Genomic DNA, 24,122 nt, shown 5'->3' with positions numbered 1-24,122 from the left:
ATATTGTTTCCGAAATACCTCCCCAGCTGTGTGCATTTCATTTTCAATTTCTAATCTTCAGCATCCCAAAACCCAAGGGCAGTCCTGGTGTTTAACAGAGGATGCTGAGTACTGCATGTGTGAGTTTTGTCTGAGCAAACAAAGCATGTCTTTGTGATCATTAATGATCTTGTTTCCCAATGTACTAAGAATTAGAATAAAAACAAATAGCTGGTCTTTTGTAGTTTAAAAGAATTAGGATTTCCCCTAGGCCAAATTTCCATGTGAATTGCCTAAAAGTACATGAAAATCAATGTAGCTCAATACACAACTCTGTGTTTGAGACATTACTAGAAGAAAAATACATCAATATCCTCCACCTTTCTTTCATCATCACGATTTTAAAAAACAACTCTCGGCTGGGTGCAGTGGCTCATGCTTATAATCCCAGCATCTTGGGAGGCTGAGGCAGGTGGATTGCTTGCATCCTGGAGCGTGAGACCAGCTAACCTGGGCAACATGAAGAAACCCCTTCTCTACAAAAATACAAAAAAATGAGCCAGGTGTGGTGGCACACTCCTGAGGTCCCAGCTATTCGGGAGGCTGAGGTGGGAGGATCACTTGGGCTTGGGAGGCAGAGGCTGCAGTGAGCCATGACTGTGCCACCGCAGTCCAGCCTGGGCAACTGAGTGAGACTCTGTCTCAAAAATAAAAAAAAAATGAAAATTAAAAAAAAAAATAAAACCAACCCTCAAACCCTTAACCCAAACATACAAACTTCTTGTTAAACAATATCCATCATGAGACTAGATTATATTTTATAATAATAAAATGGAAATGTCATTAACTCTTTAAAGTAAATTTCCTGGACAGGAGTTTTGTTCTGTTGTTCTTGTTTTTGAATGTTGGCACCCAAAACATTTTCTGGGTTGTACTTTGTCTCATTTATACTTAATAACAAAATTAAAACTTGAATTTATTGAACATTATTTGCTAAATGCTTTACAGTCTAGTATTCCATTTAATTCTAATAATCCCATGAAGTACACAATATTCACATTTCATATAAAACAGGTTAAATGACTTGCCCAAGGTCACTCAGTGGTACGGCAAGAATTGCAATTCCCAAAGCTCTTAAACATTACAGTATTCTGCTTCAAAATCTCATATATGTACTATTATAGCCATTTTACATTGCGAAAAAACCCAACTGAGGCTAAGAACAGTTAAGATACAAGCTAAAGGACGGGCGCGGTGGCTCACGCCTATAATCCCAGCATTTCAAGAGGCCGAGGTGGGTGGATCACCTGAGGTCAGGAATTCAACACCAGCCTGGCCAACACAGTGAAACCCCATCTCTACTAAAAAAATAAAAAAATTAGCTGGGTGTGGTGGCGGGCGCCTGTAACCCCAGCTACTTGGGAGGCTGAGGCAGGAGAATCACTTGAACCCAGGAGGCGGAGTTTGCAGTGAGCCGAGATCGCGCCATTGCACTCCAGCCTGGGCGACAGAGTGAGATTCCATCTCAAAAGAAGAAATAAAAGAAAAAAAAAGATGCCAGTTATAGTGAATAAATTGTAAAACTGACTTAAAAACATTTTATTTAAAATGTCAAAAGCCCATATCTTTTTTATTATCTTACATTGACTTTTGTAAGAAATCGTTCTCAGTATCACAGAAGAGATGTTTAATAATTGCTTACTGGACACATAAATGAATTAATTAACAAATAAAAAGTAAGTGAGGCATGCAAAGTAGAGCATCCCACAAAACAAACCCCAAATGATCTGAAAAAGGGAAGATGGTTTCTCGCTATGTTTCAATGCCATAGGAAAAACAAAAACAAAATTTAAATGACATAGAGATAAAAAGAGAACCTCATGTTTAAATCTAGTAGTTTTCCAAATAAAGCAGAAATTATCAACAGTGAAAAAAATCCTAACTGCAAGAGACCTCGAGGGGTCCTTCAAATAGGGCTACTACACAAGAGACTTGATCTTTTAGGATAATGGATGGAGAGAGGTTAAAAACAAACTCCCATTCTAAAAATACTCCTTAAGCTAACAAAAAGAACTGACAAAACCTCCAGTGTTTCACACCTAAGTAATCACAGCATTAAACTTTAACAATACTACAATTACTTGGGAGGTTCCAAAATTTCTTGAGTAGCTTGTTCCAGGATTTAAATATGCTTTCTGACTCAAGGTTCTTCATTATGTCTAACAAACATTTATACAATATCAACCCATATTCTCCATTTCTGTCTCCTGGATAAATGGAAAATGCCAATCAGCCTCCAGAAGACAACTTGCCTGTCTACAGAGAGCTGAGCCTTCTTTTCCTTCACAACAACCCTCCATAGTAGATAACAATCAAATACGCTATTCAATCATTTCCCTGCTGTGGTCTCAATCTCATCTACAGCCTCCAATTCTCTGGGATACAAATGAATGACTTCTGGGGTAAATCTCTTCAACAAATACTAAAAAGAATGGTTCATGTGGAAGCAATAGGTTAGCAGTAGTCAAAATTTGGTATTTAGTATTTATCACTGCCCAGGTTATTTACTTTGTATTACACTTAAAAGTGATTGATTCTGCCTATAACCATCTGTTCAGCAAAGCCTACCACTGCATTTGCATTGCATCTATGGCCAACTAACTGCATCCACAGGACACTCCCATAGGAGATTTTCTCTCTTTTTCTAAGCAAGAAGAAGCCCAATTTCTCTGACCTACCTCAACTCTCACATGACAGAACTGTTGAAGCTTTTTTACATAGAGATAGCCAGATAATATTCTTATTATGTCGACTATTATTTAAAAAACATTTCATTATATTTAATATATTTTTAACTTGTCTCTGAATCCTCTAAATATTTTTACATCTTTCCTACCTCATGAAAAACAATGGCAGCACATAAGTATAATCCTTTGAAGCTTATATGGAATGGTCACATATAAAAGAGTATTTTTGTAGTGGAGCATCTATATCAGTGCTATTACTATTAAATCATTTTAGCAGTAAGTACTGGTGCTTATTTGATGTGGTTTAATCATGTAACTTCTCTTTTTCTTTATTTATTAAAGGGTCTAATAATCATGAATGCTTTCTGGGGAGGAAAGGAGAAATATCTATTTTAATCACAATATTGCTAAAAGTAGATTTCTCCTTGTTTCACTTTCCATCTGCAAGCATCACTAATCAAAGGGAAACCCAAGAAAAGAGGACTTGGGATGATGAACCTGCAGACGAATATGCCTAATTTGCTGAACACATGATTCATAATGAGAGGAAAATATGAATACTCTAAAAAATATCAGAATAGAATCCTTTCAGGTAGATAGGGTGTTCAGTGAACACTCCAAATTCATAACCTATTTTACTATCGAAGTGCCTATGGTTTTATGAAAGCATGGACAGAGTTTATGAAGACAGTAGGATGACTAATGAAGAATGTCCTTTGCTTTCTAGTGGGAACTTCTGTTTGCTTCTGTTTACTTTCTCCTCCATTTCTCTTTCAATTAACCTCCCGGTTTGGTATCAATGAGATGGCACATAGCATGGAGAAAGAAAAAAATCTTGCTGATTTATGAGCATTCTTTCATTAAGTGGCAGCTTCTTTCAGCCAGATGCATAAGGATGCATAAGGATGCAAATTTCAGCCAGATGCATAAATGGAGAGGAAATGCAAGAACAGTAACCATCCCAAGTGAGACAACACACCAGAGTTTCCTGGGTGTTTAATCCGTGGCTTACAAATGGCCCCTTAGGGCCACTAAGGGCCCTAACCAGGAAACTATGGTGTGCATATACACAGGTAGTAAGGAAACAGGGGAAAGGCAATTGGATCTTTGTATGCCAAAACTGGAAATAATTCATCTTATTAGTATAAAAGAGCAGAAAATGCTTTAAAGGTGCTCTACATCTTTTAAAAGGTTCACATCTAAGATTTTTAAATGAAGCAGGTCCCTTATTTCCCACACTGTTACTCATATGGAGGATAAAAGCAACAGAATAAATTAAAATGATAGGAAATGCAACTGTTAAGAACTATTGCAGGGTTTATTAAATTGTAATACAAAGACCCACTGCTAACAAAAATCCTGTTTGTTCCTAAACAACTAGAAATTTGTTCAAGAACAGCTCATCTATGGGAAACTATTATCCATGTAGTAATACCAAGGCCACTGAGAACAACACTAAAATGATTTGTTGAATAACTATTGGTTGGTAAGTTAAATCCACCTATGGATAACTTTTTGGTACACTTCCTGGTTTTCAAAGCTATACACATGTGTCTGTTGTACTTCCTAAGATACATACAGTCAGATCATAACCTTTCTCCCTCAGCCAGACACAATTCATTTCTTCTGATGTACTGGGTATCGGGTGGTGGAGTCACAAAGAATGAGGGAATATGATCACAGGTATAGTTTTCCTGCCCTGCCTCTGGTATATAGGCATTCTGGGACCCGGGGCATGGAGCTGTTTGGTTACAGAGGTATTGCATTGTCCCTTGTATGGCCACAAAAAGACACACAAATCCTGCTCATCAACCTTTTTCTGCCTTAATGTAGTTCACATGAACAACCTGCTGCCACTGCCCTACAAATCCTCTTTGGGAGGGGAAAGCCACATTAGTGGGGATGAGCCCTGTGCAAGTGCTATGACTGTGGGCACCTGTTATTGATTTCAGTCAGGAGGCTCCAATGCAACAAGCGAAGCTCCAAGGATGCTGTGCAAGTGACAGCTAATAGTGGGCCTGATCTGCAGGATTTTGGCGGGCTGGCCCTTGGCTGGCATCTGGAAATTTGGATGTTCCCTATACTGATAAGGTTATTTTGTCCACACCTACTCTTCTTAGGAGAGTTGGAATTTTGGTGGTTGTGGCAGACAGAGGATACCTCCTGGAGAAGCCCCAATAAAAATCTTAGACTCCAAGTCAGGAAAGTCCAATCTTTAGGCTTCTCTGGGCCACACTGGAAGAATAAAAATTGTCTTGGACCGCACATAACGTACATTAACACTAACAATAGCTGATGAGCTAAAAATTGCAAAAAAAAACTCAGAATGTTTTAAGAAAGTTTATGAATTTGTGTTGGGCCTCATTCAAAGCTGTCCTGGGCCGCATACGGCCCACAGGCCACAGGTTGGACAAGCTTGCTCTAAGTCCAGAACAGGCTTCCCTGGGCAGAAATACTGCACACATGTCGATTCATTTCACTGCTGGGAAAAGGAGCATGCTACACGTGACCTCTCCCAGTGGGAGAGAAGAAAGACGGGAAGCCTGTGCATGGATTTCTGCAGACTCTGCTGATGTGTCTTTTTTCTTTCTGGTTGTGATACATTATAGCCATGACACAACTACCTCTGGGTCCTGAGTTCTTCTTGAAGATCACCAGCGTGGGGGTGTGGTGGGACCCTTGAAACAGATGTCAAGGATGTCAATAAGATTAGAAAAAAACTTACATGAAGTGTATAACGACACACTTGTGACAATTTATAAGATGTATATGATTTCAATTTTCCCATGACAAAGTTCCCAGCTAACCAAATCCTGTGAGCAAAAAAGTGAAGTACATAATACTTACGGATACACTGGAAGAAGAAATCTTTAAAAGATACCGAGACACCCCACAACAGATTTATCAAATTTCACCCTAGGGTTGTAAAACAATGTGGAGAAATACTATACCACATATTCTGAAATTTTGGTAGGACTGTGCCATTTATAATTAATATTGTGTACTTTCACTGAAGTGATATAGAAATTTATTATTTTTGTTGTGTTTTTAAAATTAGACATTTTAATTTTAGTGACAAATGGTAAAAGCAATGACGCTGAGTATCTTGAAAATATGATATATATATTTTGGATACTTTTGTATCTATGCTAATATTGTTTATGTACTAACATTTTGATCTGAAACATCTATCTGATGGTTTTATTTAACCTACAGATGTTCACAAATGTCATCATATATGAAAAAGTGTTAACCATACAGGTTTGTTTAAGAGCAGTGAGGTTTGTGCATTTTATTCTACTTTATTTCTCATGATACCACAAAATGAAGTCATAAAAAGTCAAACCTCTTTTGTAGAGACGCAAGATATGGACAAGTCTAAGCTGTGTGATTCTGGAAGCTACAGAGGCCAACAAGGCCATATATTTGAAAAAAATTTAAAGTATTTTTTTCTAAAGTGGAAAATCTGCTATTAAGAAATGCAATGACAATATGGAACATCAAGAAGTAATATTCGATAAAACTTCACTTATAAACAAATCATTGTCTGTTTTATGTGAGTCCATTTTTGTGGCCATCCCCAAAACCAATGAATAAAAAAGTTTATAGCTCATAATTGTGACAGCTGTTCTAAAAAGAACTGAATTGCCATTATAAAATGACAACCATATTTGAAAAATAATTTCGTGTTAAGAAAGACAAGTAAAAAATAACGTAAAGAAATATAGGCTTTTTCCAAGTTGAAAACAGCCGACTGTCGGGGCTCTTCTCTGGGAGGAAGGGGACAGACAGACACAGACGTGCAGTAAGCCTACCGATAGTGCAGTGCTCTCCGTTCCAGCCCTGGCTGCATTCACACTTGCCATCCTTGCAGGTCCCGTGCTCGGCACAGCGGGGGTGGCAGGCTCTCTGATTACACGCCGGGCCCGTCCAGCCTTCTTCACAGCGACACGTCCCCCCCATGCAAACACCGTGTGAGCCACAGTCCACAGAACATATTTCTGTGTGGGAGGAAGAGGAAGCAAAACAGGAGAGAAGAGTGGTGGGAGGGAGAAGGGGAATTAATAAACAGCACTCCATCTTCCACTCAGATTTGTTCAAGGAAACACAAAATCACCAAAAAGAAATCAAAAGTATTTGTATGCTAAGTAAATTTCAGCATTGACTACTAGGAAATGATCAATGGTGGAACTCTATGTCTTTATTCATCATTTAATTTTACATGCTGCTCTAATCATGCAGAAAATACACATGACAATTGTTAGAAATAATTTCTTTATATACACAATACTTTATAGAGAAAACATTACATATATAGAGGGTGGTCATATTTACATACACCTATCACCAAGAAAACACGTCCCCACACCCCTACCCCCAAATTAATGAAATATTTCAGCATCTCAGGTATCTAACAGGACTTGGATTTCATACATATGGCAAGAATTTGAAAAGGGGTTCTTTCTAATGCCACATTTAAATGTTTTAAATATTCAGAAACTTTCACTAAGAGGAGTCTACTTTAGTAAGTAAATTAGCTTGCTTCTGACACAGACATGCATGTAAAAAGAAACTGTTTTTCCTATTCAGTAAATTTGTACTGTTGACAGATACAAATTTCTTAGTCCACAATACAAAAGCAGTTTAATAATACACATAATTGACTCTCCTTTGAAAAACAAGGTTTTTCAATTCTTAGAATTACTGAAAAGAGCACAAGTGACCAAATGACTTCAAATGTTATAATACCAGGTTAGGTCTTTAAAAAGAATTCAGATGTGTAAGAAAAAAAAATTTTAAGCTTTCTTAAAAGCTTTATTTAACTGGTTCCAATTGAGAGACAGGGAGAGGCAAAGGTAAAAGAAACTTTCAAGGTTATTTCATTTTTACATATAAGATTAAAGTTAGCTATAGTTTTTTTCCCCTAAAATTCTAAGACTATTGAATTAGTTTTGCTTTTCTTACAAAAATAAAGCACTGAACAATAAAAACCTAAAATCATTTCTAACAAACAGAAAATGTACTAAACCTTTTTTTGATTAAAAAATAGTAGCTGTTTATGTAGTCACATGTTCTGTTTTCCCTATTCATTCCCCAAATAACATTTCTCAGACACGTGATTCTCTATCTCACAGGCTAAACACCTTATCAAGGCACTATGAGAGTTGTAATATTTTTTATAAACAACACCCAGGGCTATTAACTGGAAGAGGGTAGCACACAGATTTTTTCATGGAATATTTTCTATCTCCTTCGAATTAAATTTTTGATTAAGAGATCCAAGATAGTTTGATTAACTTCAGAGCAACATAACATCAACCCAGCTCCAGAAGTGGGAGGGTTCTTTCTGAGGTACCCTTTTTATTCAATCTAATCAATTTTTCATTAGGGTGACGGTGTTTATCAGCATTTAGCACACTGGCTTTGAGCAAGGTGCGTCAATCTTTGTAATGAACTTATTAATTAGAGTTAATTTAATTGAAGTGGAATTGAAGGGCTAATTAATGAACAAACTGCTGATGAAGATAGAGGAAAGCTCTGTTGCTTGCAAACCTATAAACTTTCAGATGGAAATAATTCATTTCTTCTCTTTTAGCAGCTTAACCAAATGTTTCTTCGGGTGTAAAGTCTACTCTCTTATTGAATTTAGACATCTGAAGGTCATTTCCACGACAACAAAAGAGGTAGTGGGTAAAATGTTTTCCTTTAGGATTCACTTAGAAATTCAGAATTATACTGCTTGTAAACTTTAAGCCGCAAATGGAAATTAATGGTGCTTTTATAAGCTTTAAATGAGACCCGTGCAACAAGATAAATTTCAGGCACACAAGACCAGATATTTTCACAGCGTGACTGGAAGCATATTTGAGATCTTTACTATTAATTCTAAGTAAGTTTTCTGTCTTTCTGCAGCTAATAGCAAAGTTTCATAAAGATTTTTTTCTATACTTAGTATTAATTATTTTCTTCAAAAATAGAGTATTGTATTCATTATGCTACTCTATTTATTGAGAGTTGAATATATGTGAAGTTTCTTTTTTGCATTGAGGATATCAAGATGAATAGGATAAAGATCTCTGCTCACTATGATTAAACAGTCATTTAGTACACAGGTAAAATTAGATTTCCAACTACCAAAATAATTACAGTAGCATGAAAAAAATTCAGTCTAAATATGTAAAATAATGATATGTGATTTTTGGCAGCCAATTTAATCTTTTAATTAACATTTATATGTATATTTTCCAATTCACAGCAGTATCATTTTATGAAGAGGGCTGAATTAACTTTTGAGTTATTTAGTATCAGTTACAAACTACCCTTTATAAAATAATTCAGGTAACATACTATAATAACGTTATATGAAAAAAGGGACTACTGTGCTTGTTCCTTTCCGACATGGATAATTGTAGGAAGCAAATCTGAATGATGGTATTTCAAGCAAGTATTATTCTACAGCTAGTCTTAATATGCCTGTTTTACTGATGGAGGCATAAGTAGCTTTACTATAGAAGTAATTATCTCTATAACATTTAATTGGATATTTTTTGTGGAAAGGGTTTTTTAGTGTAGGTAAAAACTCAACAGAAAACACTAATGCTTATTTTATATGTAAATTATATGTAATTACAAAATATATTTTACGAATAGAGGACAAAACAAGTTAACATGTTATTTAAAATAATACAACCCACTCATGCTGGATAAGTGTTGGTTGGTGGTAATACCCCTAAAACTCTTTAGTAAGACGTTCCAGGCTCTCTCTAATCCAGATCCCAATTTGTGTTTTTACTCTTTATTCTATACATGTTATTTGCTCTAGCAGATGTGAATTTTCTCACCAAAGCTTCTGGTTCTGCAAGCTATCCAGAGGTGTATGGGCCAAAAGATGAGGGAGAATGAATAAAACAGGAAGGAAGGGAAGAAGATAGGAAGGAAGAAAGGAGAGATAAGAGAGGAGGGAAGGAGGAAGAAAACTCATACAAAAATCAGAATGGGAAGGAGAAAGGATGAAAACTTGTCTCTAAGTAGTATGTGAGTTCAACAGAAAATTTTCATCAATATTATACATTAGCTGATAGGAAACATTTGTTAGTCTGGGCTTCCAGGATTCAATCTGTAGTAGGTAAAGAGTAGCAGATAAATCTGTCATGCTGATACTGACTCATAGGGCAGCAGAGATGTCACCCAAGCTTCTCAAAAGGCCAGGAAACAGCAATTTGGAAAAATTACTAGCCTTTTTACTTCTTGCTAAAAATAAACATGTGAATTAGCTTCTTAGCACAAGATTTCATGTAGTTTGATGCCATTAGATTGTACGAATAGAGGAAACAATTTGCATTTCATAACTTTCACATTTGGGGAACCATGTCCAGTCACTACTTTAATGTGGAAGCTCCTCTGAATTGATGAGAAATTAACTATGACAAACTACAATTAGCCTTTAGAATACTTCTACCATAGTAACTACTATCACCACCCTCTACTACGTCTATTAATGGTTAACACTGAACACTTACTGTCTAAGGTGCTGTTCTAAGTGCTTTTCACATCCTAGCTCATTTAAGCCTTACCTCAACTGTATAAAGTAGTCCATTTTACATATAAAGAAACAGAGGCACAGAGATATTAAATAAATTGCCCAATGTCATATTGCTAGTGAATGGCCAGTCCAACATTTGAACCCAGGCAGTTCAGTGTCTGAGTTCTGGTTCTCAGCCAGTTACTGTTAAACAGGCTTAGAGAAGGGGGCAATCAGTGTGGGCAGGAAAGTAGATAGACCCCTTCACTGAAGCCAAGACTTACGTTTAATCTAAGCAGGATGTTTTTATTCACTCAACACTGCTAGTAAAATCCATCTTCTTCCTTGTTTCTTCTGCTTGTCCTTCCACCTCTATCATTGTCCTCTTCCTCCTCCACTTCTCTCTTCCCTGCTTCTCTTTCTCATTTTTCCTCTTCTTTTGATGAACTACGTAGTTTTGCTTAGTTTGAGTATCCAAACGGAATTCATCTCTTTTCTATTTCTCACTTCTCTTCCATTGCCTCCCTATATCCTGCCTCTTCAATCAGCCTTCCCCTTTCCCAACTTTCTTGCTTCATTCAGGGACATTAACATTAGCACCAATTTTCCTTGCTTCATTCTTACAGCTCTTCTCAACACGCGTCTCTATTGTGTTTTTTTCAGCAGGTCCTGTCTGCTTTTCCTTTCAAATGTCCCTCAGATTTATCTTTTTTATTTCTACTGACTCCCAACGAATTCATGCTCTCATCACCTCACGCTTGTGGGAAAGTCCTCCAGCTTGTCTCTTCGCCATCAAAGTCTCACAATTCACGCTCTCTGACTTATTATCTACAGGATAGTTTTCCAAAAACAATACTCTCATTGTTTTAGTGGGCAAATTATTGCTATTGGTAAATCCTCCATTGCCTAAAACTATCATTTCTAAACCGTACTCACCATAATTGGGCCCAATCCAATTTTTTTGCCTCCAAATACTTTTCTCTTCACTGTCCCTTGAATATAATGATATTTCTCACAATTGCATCTTTGCTAATCTTTTATTTAAATTACGTGGAACCAGAAGTGATTTGGATTTTAAACTTTTTCAGATGTTATAATATTTGCAGAATAAATACCACTGTAGCATCCCTAATCTGAAAATACAAAATCTGAAATGCTGCAATGAGCATTTCCTTTGAGCATCATGTTGGTGGTCAAAAAGGTTTGAATTTTGGAGCATTTTGAATTTCAGATTAGGGATGTTCTATGGTAGTGATGATGGTGGTGGAAGCTATCTTTAGAATTTATTATCCGCCAAGCTTTGTACTAAGTATATTATATATATTATTCCAAGTAATTCCTACAGCATCTTTGTGAAGAGTGTCCCATGATTTTACAGATGAGTAAACTGAGGCATATAGTAATTTGCCTAAGGTCACATAGCTCTTAAGGAGTACAGATTGGATATGAATCCACACATCTGATTTCACAGTCCATGCTCTTAAGTACTTTCTAATACTGTTCACCTAGCCAAAAATTATACCCTTACCCAGACTACCACCATCATTAAATAAAGAAATGTTAATACAAGTCTCCTTGAACACTTTGAATCCTCATTAAGTTAGAATCACTCCTCTGAATGTCCACTGAATTTAGCATAATATTCCATGTAACACTCAATATAGTATTAAACTAGAATGTATTGATTTAGAATTTTTCATATGTATTCATCTTATCTCCCTAAATAAACTGTAATCTTCCACACTAGAATGGCATCTTCTCAAACCATAACTTATGAGTCATGGAATTAGCTCATGAGTTGCAACCAACATTTGAAAAAAATAAAATAGACTTGAAAAAAAAAATCAGTGTGTATCACTTTGTAAAATGTTTATTTCAATTATGTATGTGCATGTATACTTATACTGGGTCATAATGTAAGAATGTATTTAAGATGATAGTTCAAGGTTAAAATATTAGAAAGCCATTGTTCTAGAGGGCAGACACAACTTGTTAAGTCTTTTATTCTTACAGGGCCTATCACAATGCCACGCAGATAGTAGGTGCTCAATAACAACTTGGCTGATTGAATGAAATTACCTTGTATTATTTCTATTATAACGATATTACTATGATTAAAAACTCAGTGTTGAACCATTCATATCATAATATCTATACATGTATACTCTTTACTGTGATCATGTTTAGTCTTATATTGTCAAATGGTTTTTTAAAATTGAGCCTTCCCTGTTTATAAGATAATGTGCTTAAATCCCCAAGCTATACTTCAGATTTTAGAGAGGTTAGTTTTGGTTAGTAGTTCCATAAATTGAGAGTTAAGAAGATATGGTATCTTATGCAAATGAAGATGAGTCTCCCCCATAATACTAAAGGGGAAATTTTAGTGACAAATTGGCTAAGCCTGGTTCCTTCTTTTTTATAAGGCAACTACATATCCTTACTTTTAATATTTATTTCCATAAAGAATCACTTTACTAAAATTTGTATTAGGTTTAAAAAGGGAGTTTTAAAAATTAAAATATCATCTTTAGCCAAATAGTATTAAGCAACTTGATTGTACTGCATTTATTAACCTCACCGTTTGAGCAGTCTGGGCCAGTCCAATTAGGGTCACACGTGCAGGAGCCACTTTCTTGAAGATATGTTCCGTGACCAGAGCACTGGTCTGGACACATGGTCTTCAGTATTTCACAATTGCTACCTCCCCATCCTGGACTGCAATGACATTCCCCATGGATACACACGCCATGATTAGAACACCCAGGGTCTAGACAGTCAGCTGGTGTAAAGAAAAGAACAATTTTATTAAATCCAGAAGATATCATAGTGCATGCAGAAAAAAGAATTAAATCCTAATCTAATTTATATGAACATTTTGGATAATCAAATATTTATCTACCATTTTCAAGAACTTGTTTCTGAAAATGCAAAGAATTGTAATACAATAAAGCATTAAGAACCAGCCTAATGCCATTTAGGTAATTGAGACTCTTGCAAGGATTTGTAATTTTCCTGAATTACATACATAGGCTCTTGAGGTTTCGGACTATTGCTCTCTGTTCTGCCTAATCACAGAGTAATAAGTATTGCCTTCTCTAAAACAAAATCTGTGACCACTGAGTGCTGACAGCCGCATAGGATCCTCACACTGTTTGAGAAATAAATGAGTTGCATACTCTCTATCTTTCTTAATTCACTTTAATGTGCTTTAGATGACGAGATTTAATTTAGCAATTTGACTCAATAAAACTTTACACTTGTAGGGTCAATGGCCTGAAAATTTAATTCCAGAGACTTAATTGCATTACTTTGTGTGTGCAGATCAATAAAATCAATTTGATTGAAGAACGGAAATGGTGCTTTTTTGCTTTCTGAAAAAACAATTCACCTGCACTTTACAGTATGGTATCTCGACTCTCATCATTATACGTACACAGCTATGGAACAAATCCATGATGTCATACTTCTTTTCGGTAGCATATTATGTGTACTATTCTGTCTTTCTAGAGATGTCAAAATACTAGATTTAGAAGCTGGCATCAATGTAAAAAACTATAAAAAGAAAAATTAAATCAACAGTCTGCTGTTAGTTTCAAGGCACAAAGGTTTGCTTGCTTTCTCAGAGTGAAGAAAAGGAACGATTCACATTCCTGAAAAAGAGCAAAGGGGCCCTTTGGTGCTTGTTCTTTTTATTAGTTAAAATGTTAGTAAAACAATGCATTCATAAATATGGATTTTTCAAAATTGCTTTCAAAAGGAAGCGTATAAAAGGGATCTGCCCAACTAAAGATTACAGATACAATCTGTTTCTTGATGAAGATAACAACAGACTTCTGTAAATATTGACATGTTTACCTTCTTCACAATTTTCTCCTTTGTATCCCGAGTTGCAAGCACAAGAGCCCATGATACAAATCCCACGACCCCCACACTGTGGGTCAATACACTGGGTAGTCGGCACATCACACTCGGTGCCCTTCCAGCCGCTGAAACAGAGGCAGCGGCCTTTGGAGTACTGCCCGTTGCCACTACATAACACTGGACAGGCCGCTGTGAAACAAGACACGACAGAATTACAGCCACATTTTCCACCGAGCTCCCGAAAGAAAAGACACATCGCTGGAACACGTAATATGCCGGTCTCCCCCCCTTTCTTCCCTGTCTTGGTAGTTTTCGGAATCACTTGTGTTTCTACAGCTTATTTATATCGGCTTAAGAAAAGAATCTAACTTGCGCACCTCTTGAACAATCCGGACCCAGAAATCCTGGAAAACAATGGCAAGTTCCAGAAACACACTCTCCATTTCCATGGCAATTTCGGGGACATTCCACCACAGACTCTGAAGAAAAGGGAAAGAAGGACACTTGTTGCATTGCCTGCCTCTTGCAAAAGATAAACGGCATCACTTTGATCTTCATTTATGCTAGGTAATTTGAGTAGTAAAGCAAAACACTGTCACTTCAAATGCAGATTTTCAAAGCGTTTCATGACTTATTCTCCTCTCCCAAGGTAATTCCAGATAATATTTTCTCCCAGTGCTTCATAGTTTGTCACATTTCAAAAATAAAGGTTTAAAAATAATTCTCACATTTTACCTGGGCTTTAACACCCTAGGAATTACCCCAAATTGGTACAGATAATTTAGTTTTTATTAAACACGGCGTTTAGGCTGTAGCCTGGAAAATGCTGCTTTGAAGACTATTCTTACCTATAACAATGGTATTAAAAGACACTTGCTCTGCATTTTTCCCATCATTATAAAAAGCCAGATGCCAGATTCCAGAATCCAAGTACTGGATAAAGCCGGCCTCATGAAGGCTGACAGATCTCGCCTGCCGCCCAGCTCTCTCCGTCTCAAGCAGGCTCCGCTGCTCTCTGGCAATCAGCCTGCTGCCATCCAGGAGCTCCACGAAGTCATACTGGGGGGAGGACGAGGAAAAATAGTCAGAAATATAAAAGGTGGCTGCTTCTCTCTCTCTTTTTTTTTTTTTTTTTCTTCAAGCTGTCTTCCTTTGCTCTAACAAACACAATGTTAGAAAGAAGTTCCTGACAGGTCCAAATGGTAGAAGTCTCCTATGCATAGCAGTTACAAGGAGGACGCAAACTACCCGCCACATAGGGCTGGATTCAAACATCAGGGACCATTTTTTCCCTTATTGGGCAATATGGTTTCCAAATTTATTTAATTCTACTGACTGATCAAAAGTTTGATGAGTTTAGGCAGTTTGGGGATACAAACATAAAATCTACATGAACTGACATTTCCAATCCAGCAGGCTTATTTTTAATGCATTAATTTCATAATTGATATATAATAGTCGTACGTATTTTGAGTGCCCTCCCAGCCTCTGGTATCCATCATTCTACTCTTTCTTTTTTTTAAATTTTATTTTATTATACTTTAAGTTCTGGGGTACATGTGCAGAATGTGCTGGTTTGTTACATAGGTATACACGTGCCATGGTGGTTTGCTGCACCCATCAACCCGTCATCTACATTAGGTATTTCTCCTAATGCTATCCCTCCCCTAGTCCCTGACGCCCTGAGAGGCCCTGGGGTGATGTTCCCCTCCCTGTGTCCATGTGTTCTCATTGTTCAACTCCCACTTATGAGTGAGAACATGCGGCGTTTGGCTTTCTGTTCTTGTGTTAGTTTTCTGAGAACCATCATTCTCCTCTTTCTGCTCATTCACTGTTTTAGCTCCCACATATAAGCAAGAACATGTGGTATTTGACTTTCTGTGCCTGGCTTATTTCACTTCACACAATGACCTCCAGTTCCATCCATGTTGCCAGCAATCTTGTTTTGGTTAGACCACAAGATAACCCTGTACGGTCTTCTCTGATTTAAAATTCACGTAGCAACAACTACTGTTAAATTCTTACTCTGTGCCGGTTCCTCATAGGAACCCTCGCAGGAAGGCTGTAACATTTGCACTTTACAGATGAAGGAATCTGAGTCTTGAGGAGCTGTAGCAGGCTCTCAGACATCTGGTAATGGTGGGGTTGGCTTGTGAACTCAAGAGCACGTTAAAGACATGTAATAAGATGCTCTTACATCTTTGATCTAAACAGTTAAACAATGGAGGGGTTCTGAAAGGATGGCAGTAACAGTAAATGGGCCTGATTATTCCTATGAATGAGTCATCATTAAACCTAGGTTTTGTTTTAGTAAAATTAGACATGAACGTTGGTGACTGGAGAGTTTAAAAAAGAATTAAAAATATAAAATGTGATTGTTAATACAGTGGGGTAAAATTTTGTAACTAGAAATAATACAGGGAATTTGAAAGACACTGAAAAGACTTTCCAATGTAGTTTCAAGAAGTTTTTTAGATAACAATTGTTAAAAGTAGAGTGATTCAGTGTCCATAGAATGTTACCTAGTTTCATTCTATTCCTGAAGTGTGTTTATGGTGAAACATATGCCATAGTACTATATATAAATAATAATTATTATAATACTGCATATATAAATCATAAATATTCTACTTTCTGATAGATTTCTTAAATGGAATTTCATCAGAGGCCTATTTAAGAAAAAGATTACATGAATCTCTTAATCCAATCAAACTGGAATAAAATCAGTTGTTGGAATTTCTGAGAATCACAGTTAAATAGATTGCCATTTTACTGATCATAGAACTCTACTGTTAATATTGGAGAGAATTTAGAATATCTAATTCAGTTTCTGACTTACTAAAATTTTTATTTGTAAGTAAAACCTTTTTTTGTTCGTGTAGTTTCATTAGAACAGAATTCAGCTGTGAGAAATATATAAAAACAATATAACCTGATCAGCAGTCAAAAACGTTTATTTTCATTTATACCTTATAAGGATGAAAATACTGACTGGCGTGGATACATGACCTACAAAAATCTGACTGGAATTCTATTCTAGAATTATCAGAGGAAAATTAATTCAGCAGTTTCGAATGGTGACTCTGTCTCAAATAAGCCATTCATTTCCTCATCAGGTTTAAATATTTACACATTTGCATGGCAAAGAGACAAGAAAAAGTTTCTTTTTATGACCCAAGCATATAAACATTTTTCTTCCCTAACATTCAACACAGTAACTGAAAAAGTGAAAGGGAGGAATTCTGAGTTTTAGCTGGTCTTTCCAGGCAAAAGCACAACCATCACCTTTATCATAGAAATAACCATTTGCATCACACTGTGAACAATAAAATAAGGCCGGGGTAGTTGGCATGATGGTGGGGAGGAGGAGCTGACAGGTTTTGAGTATCTACCCAGTTCTAGGCTCATTTGCAGAAGTGTTTCACACGTGAATTCAGGAGGGTGATTCAAATACCTAAAAAAAGTTCCCTACTTTAACACTAAAACCATCTGTGCCCAAAATTACCAAATTATAAGGAATAAAAATACTTAACAATCTTTGTTCTTAGGACATAAAGTGGTCACTTAAGGGCAAATGTGAGTTTTGCTTTGTAATACTTCTAAGATGGAGACACATATTTGTTTTTGGGGAGAAGAGGAATCTTAGGACCTTATGCTCTTTTTAGGAAGAAATTCTTGGGGCTAACTCTTCGATTGCACTACTCCGCGGGAGCCATCATGAGACAAAGCTTATACTTGATAAAGGTTTCATATAAAGTGAGACAATTTCAGTGTGAAAGCTCCGTTTAAAGGTCATTTTCTTATGATTTAATATTACCAAATATACACGCTTTTAAAATCCTCATTTAAAGTTGCTTTAAACTACGATGTATTAACAAGTTGTCTTTTGGAAAATCAATAGAAGAAAAGTTTGCCCATGTTTGTTGTATTCATGCTGATTATCTAATAGACCATTTAAAAACAAATAGATTTTGTTTCAGTTATCTTGGTGGTTCACTTCTGAACAGTTAGATTATATGTTTAATTCAATTCTGTTACTAAAACGATGAGTTCTTAGAATCTATGAATACTTAACTGTGTCCTTACATCAACTCTTTGGTAGTGGCACAGTCTTGCTGTAATTGGAATATACAGAATAAAGAGATTTTACAGATCATCTGATCCAGCTCTTTCATTTTACCAATGGACACTAAGGCTCAGAGAAGGGACGCTGCAAGGTCACAAAGTGAAAAGGTGGTAAGGGTATGCTTAGAACTCAGGCTTCCAACTCGTATTCGACAAGAGCCTTCACGTGAATGCACTAAAATGCTACAGTATACTTCACCATAAGGCTCTGCATTGCCTCCTGAGGACACTAACTGACCAGGAGAATGAACTGGCATCAGGGAGAAGACAGCCCACTGATTCCTTGGCAACAATCAAACGGGCAGTTTTACAAAAGGTCACAAACACTGTGAAAGCTCAAGCAACTATTCTGAATGGCTGGCCAATTTTAATTATTTCAGGTTGATTTATTTAATGTTCCCCAGAAACAGAGAAATGTTCAATTTGGGCTGCTTTATAGAATATTTCATGTTTAAACACTGAACTCACAAACAGTTGTTTGCTCTGCTGATCTTGAATAAACCACAGGAAGAAACTATAATAACCGTGAAGCTTAAGAAAATGCATAACCTACTTAAACACATATATTGTGGTAGAAAAGAAAAGGGGATATCACATGTATTGTGTTTAAATACTAGAAGGATTATGAGAAAACCTGAAATTGCACCTTTCATTTCTCTAATCTTAAATGTTATATACAACTTGCAGAGTCAACTAAATCTTTAAATAAACCTTTCAAGTACACAACACAATAGACAATTCTTATCTGAAATTATTTTCTAGAATTTGTAAGTTACATGTTCACTATTGTGCTCAGCTTAGAGGTGTATTTCTTGAATTATACACAAATAATCACATATGTGGTTTCAGTGGGAAAATATTTTTTCATATTTCACTGGACAATTCCACTTAAGAAAATCTGTTTTTGTTTTTTTTTTTTCCTAGACAGAGTTTTGCTCCTGTCGTCCAGGCTGGAGTCCAATGTCACGATCTCTTGCTCACTGCAACCTTTGCCTCCAGGGTTCAAGTGATTCTCCTGCCTCAGCCTCCTGAGTAGCTGGGATTACAGGTGTGCGCCACCATGTTCGGCTAATTTTGTATTTTTAGTAGAGATGGGGTTTCACCATGTTGGTCAGGCCGGTCTCAAACTCCTGACCTTAAGTGATCCACCCACCTTGGCCTCCCAGTGCTGGGATTACAGGCCTAAGTCACCGTGCCTGGCCTTAAGAAAATCTGGTTATTATATCCTAGTCCCTGTCACCTATAAGATGAACTAGAGTCAAACCTAAAATTTAAAATGGTCCAGACTGGCTGGGTGAGGTGGCTCATGCCTGTAATCCCAGCACTTTGGGAGGCCGAGGAGGGTGGATCACCTGAGGTTGGGAGTTCAGGACCAGCCTGACCAACATGGAGAAACCCCATGTCTATTAAAATACAAAATTAGCTAGGCATGGTAGTGCACGGCTGTAATCCCAGCTACTCAGGAGGCTGAGGCTGGAGAATCACTTGAACCTGGGAGGCGGAGGTTGTGGCGAGCCGAAATCATGCCATTGCACTCCAGCCTGGGCAACAAGAGCAAAACTCCATCTCAAACAATAAAATAAAATAAAATAGCCCAGACGCGGTGGCTCATGCCTGTAATCCCAGTCCTTTGGGAAGATGGGTGGATTGCTTGAGCCCAGGAGTTCAAGACCAGCCTGGGCAACATGGTGAAACCACATCTCTACAAAAAATACAAAAATTAGCCAGGGGCGGTGACACGCATTTGTAGTCCCAGCTACCCAGGAGGCTGAGGTGGAAGGATCACCTGAGCCAAGGAGACTGAGGCTATAGTGAGGTAAGATTGTGCCATTGCACTCCAGCCTGGGAGACGGAGTGAGACCCTGTCTCAAACAAAAAACAAAACAAACAAAAACCAAAACCCCAACAAACAAACAAAAATATAAAATTTAAAATTGGGCATTAGTACTTTATAAGAAGTATACAATGCAAAAGAATCAAATTTACTTTAATATAGATATTAAAAATATTAAATAGGAAAAATGAATACACAAAAGCCTGATATTCAGAAATTTCATAGCCATAAAATATATGTATATGAACTAAATCCACAATTACATTAGAAAAAGCATGTTGAAATCTTCTTACTCATCTTTCTTTAAAGATATAATTTCTTTATTAATATGTGACAATTTTTCTTCATAATTTATGTTTCTAGGTTACAAAAAATATTTCTCACAAGATTATGCGATATAAAGCATGCATGAAAACTCTCCAGTCCTTATTTTATAAATCACACTAAATCAGCATGAAATTCTCTGGGTAAATAAACTGATTATTGAATATAACTTTAGGCTCCTCCTACTGTCAATTTTAATTAATCAACTGTTACATTTTTGATATTCCTCTATGTACTAACGTAATAGTTGATCTTGGGGAAAGTCTCAGTTCCAATTTTATGGTAGGTAATTTAAATAACTTCTCTCAGAGATGATGAAACCTATATTAAATGACAATTTCCAATTTCCATACTATGACCCGGTACTGTATTAGATTATGAAAAAGGCTGTGGAATTGACAATAGTTCTCCATCTGTGATTGCTGTTGTGAGGGAATTTTTATGCAAGGGAAACAACTTTAAAGTTCTTTGATATTAAGGATATCTGAATTGTTTTGTGTACCACACTAATATGATCATACTTGGTTATCTCTGAAAGCTCTCTTGCCTCTTTATGTCAGCGTTGATCAGTTTAGATGAGGAACAGCGCTTGAGTTGATAAAGCTCATGTCATCATATTTATGTTGATGTTCCCATAATTTCTCTACTAAGAGTAAATCTGGCATAAACTAAAAAAATACATTTTGAACAGAATGAATACGTGTTTGAGATGAATATGTTATGCATCTATTACATGAAAGGAATAAGATCATCGGAAATTATCATAGAATCTTTCTAAAACACTTGGAAAATCCATGGTGTTTTACTGGGTGCTCAGATGATGCTCAACATTCATTAAGTTACTCACAAAATTCAGTACATTTTAAACAGTCAAATCAGGAAGAAAATATTGTTCTTCCCACTACTGATTCAAAAACCTCAGAACAAGTAACCTACATTCCAAATTCTTTCTACTGTAGAAAGTCAATTCAAAAGTCGTCAAACAGTTAACCAAACAGTTGAGCTTAAGAAAGAGAATAATTTCAAAAAATGCAACTAGCAGTTCTTATTTTATTGATAAGAAAGCCTAGTCTTACCTGAGTATGGGAAGGCGGTAAGCCTTTTCGGCCATATACTCCAATCAATGCATCCTTCTGAAGAGAGATATTGAATTTAAGAAATTGTGGCTGATCAATGAAGAGCTGTGATCTCCAGAAGATCCCAGGAGGAACCTCTTGAATTGCTCTTCGGCCAATATCAAGTTCTCCGGAATCTATGGTGTTATTTTCTTGCATAAATCCACCTAATTTTCCTGAATGTAAGAGATCCATTGAGGAAGAACAAAATTTTTTTTTAAAAAACACAACAAAAACGGTTTTTAAACTTTTTGAAAAAGTTATTTTTACTAAATGCTCAAGCCATTTCATCTTCTGATAAATTACTTTCACAAAATTTGCACTTTGAAAGCTTCCACTATTAGATACTGGTGTTTTACTAATTCTGATTTAGCTCGTAAGATATTTAAGTTAAAATCCTTTTGACTTCCCCCAAGGTATGCCTATTACTAAAGCTGTTTTCACACCTACAGTCTTTCTGTTCACTTGAAACATAATTATCTTACAAATTATGTGTTTTGTTATTTCTTGGGAGAGATTAGGTCTGGTACTTATCAGTCATTCTAAACATACTATAACACTGCAAAGTGTAAATTAAGGCAGAATGGATTATGGAGATTTCTAAATCAATCCTTAAGCAAACAAACCAATCGATGGCTTGGATTCATGTAGTTCTATCTAAATGATATACTAGGATGAATGAAAAACATCAGATGTTGGCAGAGAGATAGAGAAGGGATACTTGGGGCATTGTGAGGGGAAAGGAAGGAGGGGTAAGCTTAAGTGCTCACATAGCTTTTGTGTAGGCTGTTACAACTTTTTCTCTTTCTTTTGACCCTCATTTCAAACTCACTTGTAGTCTTAGTGGACATACTGTGTTACTTCTGACCACACTGATCTTTGATGCATAGGAACAAAACCTCTTTTCTCCCTGGATCCCTGCCACCTGTTAAGAGACACCGTCTCTTCTCTTCCTGCATGGCCTCCTTCTAGAAAACAGATCCAAGACTCCTCTTCTTGGTACGGTGTTCCCCTTTTCCCTCTTTGTCAAGGTTCTTTCTCAGTTATTCTGATGGGGGTCATGATAGAGTTTCTGCAATTTGCCGTGAGTGGAAATATAACTACATTGTCTCTTATGCAGACGGGTCCAGAAGGCTGAGGAACAGAATGGAACTGGGCAAATTATCTTCTATCAATTCAGCCCTTTTACACTGATAACAACAGGAGGGTGAGGAGTGAGGATCACTTGAGCTCAGGAGTTAAAGTCCAGCCTGGGCAACATAGTGAGACCCTCGTCTCTTAAAAAAAACTGGTAACAAAGTTGACTTACTACCAACTTTGTCTTTTTTTTTTAAAAAAAACATCAAACTGTTAATTCAAAACGTAGAGGATGTGATTTTAAGTCTGAGAGCTGTAAGCTATCTCATCTTACTGATAAGGGAGACAGTCTTCTAACTATCTGTGAAGAGTTATTAGTTTAACACTGAGTTCATTTTTACTGAGTGTCTGCTAGCGGCAGCACTGTCGGTGACTTAAAAAAAGAAATATAAACCAAAGAGTAGAATCTTAGAGATTATCTAGACTTCCACAGCTTCTGCCATCAAGTAGTAATTACCTGGGTGGGGAGACAACACCCACAAACTGATAAATTGAGACCCTAAAGCAAAATATGAGTAGGAGTCAGAGAAAGGCACTATCACTGCAGGCTGGAGGTTGAGAGATTTCACAGGAGTTAAGTTTGGCGGTAAACATTGAGCAACAGGTAGGATAAGGTTTCTGAGCTGGGATAAACATCGCTATCACAAGCAGGGCCGTGGAACTTGACAGGTGTTAGGTTGGTGCTCAGCAGAGAAATCCATCTGGCCAGAAAAGAAGATAAAGAAAACTCGTTTTGGAGTCGGACAAACCTGGGTTTGAATCCTGGCTCTGCCAACAATTAGCTGTGTGACCTTAAAGAAGATACTAAACCTCATTTAGAAAATGGGGAGAGTAACATAATGATTGCACTGTTACAAGGATTCCATGAGGTTTGGTGCATCAAGTGCAAGCTGCAGCGTCTGGCTCTCAGGAGGTATTGAATGGGTTTGTCGTGGGAGGGATGCGGGATAAGGTTGGGAAGGGAAGTGGCATCCGTCTGTGGAGGGTCTTGAATACCAGGTTAAAGAATATGGTCTTTATAGTTTATGCTAGTGATTTTTTGTATTTTCACTCTATCAAGAGTGTTATTACACCCTTCTCCCTGAAGATGTATATATTTACTAGTATTCTGTTACTGTGCATGTCATTTATGGTATGTTTTTAAAACAGATACTTGAAGACTGATTACGGGTAAATTGCATTTCGATGCCTCAAACACACTTATTCTTGTGTGGTGGTGGGGTGTGTAAATATAATCAAGAGAAACAGAATTGAAGATTACTAAGGAACATGACCTGCAATCACAGACCCAGTTTATGGCCTATAGGATTTGAAGCAATTCACAAAAAATTCACACTTACAGATAAATGCGAGGTTAGAGGGAGAGTACATCACTAGCAAATGTTAGAATTGCTTTCCACCTGGACTACTGCACCCTACATGACACACGTACCATCAGTTGTGAAGGACAGCTATAACTAAATGGAGACCCATTAAAG

General features: G+C 36.9%; 1 protein-coding gene across 1 annotated transcript in view; it reads right to left on the bottom strand.

Annotated features, from left to right (window-relative positions):
- The window catches only part of TENM3 (teneurin transmembrane protein 3), a 1,583,118-nt gene that overhangs the window by 103,503 nt on the left and 1,455,493 nt on the right, over positions 1–24,122 (bottom strand). Inside the window, exons 11-16 of the mRNA XM_030816348.1 lie at positions 21,469–21,683; positions 14,958–15,168; positions 14,487–14,588; positions 14,104–14,298; positions 12,827–13,027; positions 6,542–6,727 (exon numbers count right to left, since the gene is read on the bottom strand). Of these exons, the coding sequence (XP_030672208.1) occupies positions 6,542–6,727; positions 12,827–13,027; positions 14,104–14,298; positions 14,487–14,588; positions 14,958–15,168; positions 21,469–21,683 (1,110 nt within the window). The remainder of the gene's footprint in view (positions 1–6,541; positions 6,728–12,826; positions 13,028–14,103; positions 14,299–14,486; positions 14,589–14,957; positions 15,169–21,468; positions 21,684–24,122) is intronic.

This window comes from Nomascus leucogenys, chromosome 7b (assembly GCF_006542625.1).
Source record: "Nomascus leucogenys isolate Asia chromosome 7b, Asia_NLE_v1, whole genome shotgun sequence".
Taxonomy (NCBI): domain Eukaryota; kingdom Metazoa; phylum Chordata; class Mammalia; order Primates; family Hylobatidae; genus Nomascus; species Nomascus leucogenys.
The sequence above is the reverse complement of the archived record's forward strand: the minus strand, read 5'-3'. Positions and strand labels throughout refer to the sequence as shown.